Genomic DNA, 6,761 nt, shown 5'->3' with positions numbered 1-6,761 from the left:
ATAGACTTGTCCCTCTTTCCCCCTCCCCGAAACAAACGACCTCATCTCTGCTCCAACGCCATGTTCCCTCGGGCACACAGAGCTTAGTTACGGTTGGTGCTGGACTCGGAGGAGGAAAACAAACAAAAACAAAACAAAAAAACAGACGGGGTCTAACGACAGCGTGGCTCCCCATGTGGATCTCTGACCGCATATGATGTCATCTAGGGGGTATTACTTCATATGTATGGCTCTGGCTTGACTCATTCGACTCCCATAGACTTCCATCATAAAGTAAAACATACAAAATCCTTATATAACTGTGTGCATGTGTCCTCCCTACATCTCGGGAGCTGCCTGACTAATTTACTTCAAACGTATTGGGTGAAGTGCCCATATATGGCCATTCATCCAGTTGTCCAGAACTGCCAGTCTGACCGATATGCACATCATATACTGATGACATCAGGGATCTCCATATATGGGCATAAAAGGGACAAGTGCAGACACATCTCCATATATGGGCATAAAAGGGATACAAGACCACTGGTGCTCTGGCAATGTGTACAAACAGTTGGTCCGCGTGTTCCCAACTCGCTTCGTTTTTGAGTCACGTAAAACAAAATGCAACGGAGGTATTCCCTCCTCTGCCTGCTGTCGGTGTGCACAAGGACATCGGTACTGATCGGTCTAGCAGGTAGGCCAGATTAGCCCTGGACGGACGGACGGACACACCCATTTAGATGACGCGCCGCTTGAGCATGATTTAGGGCCGATTCATACTCCTATTTTAGAGCCGAATAAAAGTCGGTTTGGCGCTGTAGAGCCTACAATGTGACGTCATTTGAGGTTCGGGGAGGCGGGTACCGTCCTAAAGTCGGCTCTTCGGTGCTCTGACGAGCCAAAATCATTTCTGCACTACAGCGCCGACACAGCGGTAAAATAGGAGTATGAATCGGCCCTTATACTTTGTCGTTTTGCGCTCCCTAGTTATCAGATCTACAAGCTGACAACGCGTCACTTCTGCCACATTGTTGTAAAGCTTGTGACAGTGGCACGCGGCGAATTACAAAGTGGGCATTAATATTAGAGATATACTTGGGGAAAAATAAACACATGTAATACAATGCATTACATTAAGTAAATAAAAAAACAACGTGCTACATTATTTTTCAATCTTTTGAGCCTCTCCCCTTGGTGTGTGTGTGTTCACACATTCCAAAGGTCGCCCACATTGTGCAGACACTACAGGCTATAGAGGATATGCACAAAGTGCGACAGATTCCCACATAACTTCCGGGTATGATGATGATGTCACGCGCATAACCTCTATAAGTGGTTGGCGCATATTCTTTTTTTTCTTTTTTTTTTTCTTGAATGATTTTCACGTATAGACAGAATAAAGACGGGGTTGCCGCCGCATGCTATACAACTTTAATAAGTTATGTCTACCACGAGCCGTTATTTTTTATTTCCCTTTTTTCTTTTTTTTTGTCAATAATGAGCAGCTTATTGATATTAAAGTGCTCATGTGTGTGTTTCCACGAGCACCGCTACCAACATCTGTTCAATGAAATGTGACATTGTTTCCCCTTTGTTTGAGAGCTAGCCCCTCCTATGCACAGCTTTGTATGTGTACCACGGAATGCGATGATTTGATTGGCTGAGCAAGGAATGTGATGATGTATGTATGATGTAGTGAGCGGCCCTCACTTCACACAAGTGTGATTTTGACTATAGTATTCATTATTATGACATGATGACATAGCAGTACATTTTTTGTTTTTATTTTTGAATTTCAAATTCAATGTTTGTTCAAGTTTTGTTTATTCTCAAGATTACACTGAGTAATCAAACTCGTTTTCAGTGTCGTCGAGTAATACAATATCATATAAAAAGGAAAGAAAAAACATCACAATAGATCAGAAGATCAGGAAAATAAAAACAATATATATATGTATACATGTGAATTACATAGGTGTACAAATAAAAAAGCTAAGACAAATTTCAAAACGATCTAAAAACAGTTAAATATTGTGGCGGTCTGTATTCTCAACAAGGTTTTAAATGACTCAAGGGTACCAAATAATTATGTGGTCAGTTTCAATGTCGTTTGCAGGTCATTCCATGTATTAGGGCCACAGAAGCCAAAAGCAGATCTACCAAGTTCAGAGCTAACTTTTGGTACCTTGAATTTGGGGAAACCACTTGACCGGGTGTGGTAGGGCAAAGAGAAAAGATGAGATGTATTTAGGACAATCTCCAAGCATGGCTTTATACAAGGTGCCAACAAAGTTCTCGTCTCTCTGTCAGGGAGGACGATCCAACCTTGTTATATAAGATACAATGGTGAGTACCATAGCTATCAGCCGTAATAAATCGAATCGATGAGTGATAAACAGAGAAGGGATTTAATGCTGCTGCATGTCTATAGATTATGTCTCCATAATCCAAGACATACAGGAACACTGCCCTCTTTCTGCTAATGACAGGAAAGCTGGCCTTATTTCTATACAAAAAGCCAATGTTCTGTCGCAATTTACGAGCAAGGACCTGGCTGTATGTACATGGTGTTTAAAAGTAAGTCTCTCATCAATCCAAATACCAAGATAAGATGATATACTCTGTGACTCTTTCGATATCAGCTGTTCACACAAACACTCAAAGCCATTCATTGTCAATGACATTCAATGTTTGTGTTAACACAAAGTTTATGCTTACACAAACCTTCAAAGCTGGACATAGGAGGGGCTAGAGCCCCTCAAAAATATAATATAATAAAATCACACTCGTGTGAAGTGAGGGGCGCTCTCATCATCATACATCATTGTATATCACATTCCGTGCTCCGCCAATCAAATCATCACAATAGTCATTCCACTTTCCAGCCAATACGACTCACATTTATCTTCAATATGTACTTTGCTCAGCCAATCAAATCGGGGGGTTTATCATCGTACATCATCATGGCGTAAAATTCACACTATGGCGTAAAATTGTCCATTCTTTGTCAATGGCAATCTAATGTTTGCGTAGTGAAGGATTGATTCAACAATATGGGGTGCCAATTAAGACACGGGAGTCAGAAAGTCCCTTTAGGGTTTTTTTACTTTGACATTTGCACAGGCACGATTACAGGGGGCTCATGTCATGGTCTTGTGGTCACAGACGCACACTCTCTGGGAAAACCAAACTGAACTGGGGCCTGTTTCACAAAACTTGGATTAACTAATCCAGGATTTAGGCCAAAGCCAGGCTTTTTAAATCATGATCTTTACAGCCTGGTTTATTCCGTTCCACTAAAGCCAAGCGAGGCTCAGAATTGGCGGATTTGGCGAGCCGGGATCAGCAAGCCTGGCTTAATAGACAGTCTGGCTTTTTGTCTCTAGACCCATTATGTGGATCACAGATTTACTGATCCTTCTTCTTCATGGGGTATTAAGGCAGTTTGCATCCTTAGTTGCATTACAGCCCCCTTCTGTATATCTCATTATCTTTACTAATCTATTCAAGACTTACTGATACAAGGACTTAAGCTTCTACAATAAATACTGCTGCTGTAATTAAAGAGAGAACATACTCTCAATAGTGGATAGACTGAATGATTAACTACCCCAAAAATATAGTTTACATTTTACCACTACTATTAACTTAAAACAGAATTCTTAATAATGTAAGCATAATGATATTGTCGCATTGTGATATTTGGCCATAACTCCCTCCTCTGAGGGAGCTACCTTTGGGGAAGGGGGTTGTTGTCCAGACAGGGGCCAGACTGGTGAGGGTCATGGGTTCATGTAGCATGCCAAAGTTTGTGCTATTGCCATTGAGAATGCATTGGGCGTTTAAGTTAAATAACTCAGAAACTACAAAACATTTCAAAGTAAAAAGTTCCAGCATGTGTCTCCACAGTAAGCTGAATTTTACAAAGTGTGAATGGAGTTTCTAGGTGAAAGTGATTTTTTTAAGTGCCACTATCTGCCTATAAATGTCTCAAATTTGAAAGCACTATATTTCTAAAACTATGAAACATTTCAAAGATTCCTTTTCAGGCGCACATGTCCACCGTAGGATGAACCTAAAGAGGTTTGAAAGGTTTTCTAGGTGTAAGTATGTAGGACTAGTAGTGGGTGAAACGTTACAATGGTAATATGTTGTAAAACAATGAGTAATGGTAATATTTAGTGGTTTTCACTTTTACAAAAAAAAAATATATATATATATATATATAATATAATATAATAATTCTTCTTAACCGTGCACTTGCACGACAGCAAACCTATTCATGGGGAACATTCACCAAAAGCAGCTGATCTACAAGCTCACAAGCTGTCATGATGTTGTGCAGCCTATATATTTTGGTTATTTGATTTTATATAGTGCTTAAATTAGTCCTTTAATGCAGACCGATACAAATAAGGCAACATAAACCCATAATAATTGAATAAATCTGGAAAACATCACTGGTTTGTGATCAGTTTGACTGCTTAATGAACAGTAAAGACATCAGGATTAGGTTAAACCTGGCTGTTAGCCTGGTCCAAAGCATTAGTTTCCATGGTAACTAATGAAGCATCACTTTCATGAAACCAAATCAAGCCCCAACATATCCAGGTTAACTGGTTACGTTAATCTGGCAAGATCAACCAGCTTTCAGTTTTCCGTCCATATTTGGACAAAAGTTTGTGCTACGTCCGTGTTACGTCACACCATGAGCCTATATCAAGACGTGCAGCCGCTACCGTCAGCGTGTAGCTAACTAGTCTTGTAAAAGTAAACCCCTCTTCGCAGCTACTGTAGAGCCTTTATACATTACATATCAGAGCACCAAGAAGAGCAACAGTTTGTTTCAACCCAGCAGTCATCGAGATGGGGGCCTGTCTGGCCGTGTGTTCCCTCGCCAGCTGCGCGTCGTGTCTGTGTGGCTCGGCGACCTCCCTGCTGTGCAGCTGCTGCCCGTCCAACAACTCCACGCTCACGCGTCTCATCTTCTGCTTCTTCCTGCTGCTGGGGACCGCCGTGTCCGCCGTCATGATCTTCCCCGGGATGGAGGCGCACCTCCAGCAGATCCCGGGCTTCTGCGACAAAGGAGGAGGGCCCGGCGCCGGCGCCATCATACCCGGCGTGGCCGTGGAGGTGGTGAACCAGGTGAACTGCGACGTCATCGTGGGCTACAAGGCCGTGTACCGCATGTGCTTCGCCATGGCCTGCTTCTACGCCCTCTTCGCCGTGCTCATGGTGCGCGTCAGGAGCACCAAAGACCCGCGCGGCGTCGTCCAGAACGGCTTCTGGTTCCTCAAGTTCCTCGTCCTTCTCGGCCTCTCGGTGGGAGCGTTCTTCATCCCCGGCGACGGAACCTTCCACACCGTGTGGTTCTACGTGGGAATGCTGGGCTCCTTCTTCTTCATCCTCATGCAGCTGGTGCTGCTTGTGGACTTCACGCACTCCTGGAACCGCTCGTGGGTGGAGCGGAACGAGCAGAGCGCCGGCAACCGCTGGTTCGCGGGCCTGCTGGCCTTCACGGCGCTCCACTACGCGCTGGCCCTGGTGGCCACCGTGCTCTTCTTCGTCTACTACACGCAGCCCGGCGGCTGCGGCGAGCACAAGTTCTTCATCTGCCTCAACGTGGCGCTCAGCGCCGCCGTCTCCGTGGTGTCCGTGCTGCCCCGCGTGCAGGCGGCGCAGCCCCACTCGGGCCTGCTGCAGTCGTCGCTCATCTCCCTGTACACCATGTACCTCACCTGGTCGGCCATGAGCAACAACCCCGACCGGAGCTGCAACCCCAGCCTGCTGAGCATCGTGACGAGAGGAGGAGGCGGAGGAGGAGGAGGAGGCGGAGGAGGAGGTCGCGTGCAGTGGTGGGACCCCCAGGGCATCGTCGGCCTGGTCATCTTCGTGTTCTGCACGCTCCTCGCCGTCTTCAAGACCTCCGGCAAGGCCAAGGTGAGCAAGCTGTCGACGCTGGGGCAAGCGCGCGGCGACTCCAGCGACTCCGGCGGGGAGGAGGCGGCGGGAGAGGCGGGGCCGCGGAAGGCCACGGACAACGAGCAGGACGGCGTGGCCTACAGCTACTCCATCTTCCACTTCTTGCTCTTCCTGGCCTCGCTGTACATCATGATGACCCTGACCCACTGGTACCACCCCGAGACGTCCACCCGCGCCATGCAGACGACCATGCCCACGGTCTGGGTGAAGATCACCTGCAGCTGGCTGTGCCTGGGTCTCTACCTGTGGACCCTTGTCGCCCCGCTCATCTTCCCAGACCGAGATTTCGATTAAGCCCCTCCCCCCCATTTCTGGCTATAGCGCCCCTCCCTCCGACGTCTCTTGGCTTTCGGGAAATTACGTCATATATACTGTATATACTGTATCGCGTCCAAGTCTATGGACTTTTAATGGAGTAAAAAAACAGCACCCCACGTGATGTTATGTGGCAGCCAAGTCTATTGACTTTCTAATGTATGTTTAGCACTTGAAACAAATATAGTATTGTTTATTTGTTTATTTATTTGGATCCCCATTATCTACTACCTTAGTAGCAGCTACTCTTCCTGGGGTCCACACATGAAATACATTACAATTACATATTGAAATACATTTTACAAGACTGTAAGAAAAACAGTTAAAACAATTAAATACAACTAAATATAAAACAAGTGATTAATAAATATAACATCCCAACCATGAATACAATTTGAATACAGTATGATGTTTGTTTTATTTCAAGGACCCCCCAATGAATACAGTATGATGTTTGTTTTATTTCAAGGATATTTTATGCA

General features: G+C 45.1%; 1 protein-coding gene across 1 annotated transcript; it reads left to right on the top strand.

The window, feature by feature from the left end:
- Positions 1–4,848: 4,848 nt before the first annotated feature.
- LOC310879745 (serine incorporator 1-like) lies at positions 4,849–6,258 on the top strand (the record flags this gene model as incomplete). Its single annotated transcript, XM_083794572.1, has 1 exon — positions 4,849–6,258. The coding sequence occupies one exon, from the start codon at positions 4,849–4,851 to the stop codon at positions 6,256–6,258; it is 1,410 nt and encodes a 469-aa protein (XP_083650698.1).
- Positions 6,259–6,761: the final 503 nt, after the last annotated feature.

This window comes from Protomyctophum parallelum (genome assembly GCF_964188405.1).
Source record: "Protomyctophum parallelum genome assembly, chromosome: 22".
NCBI lineage: Eukaryota > Metazoa > Chordata > Actinopteri > Myctophiformes > Myctophidae > Protomyctophum > Protomyctophum parallelum.
This window is presented reverse-complemented; position numbering and strand designations above follow the sequence as displayed.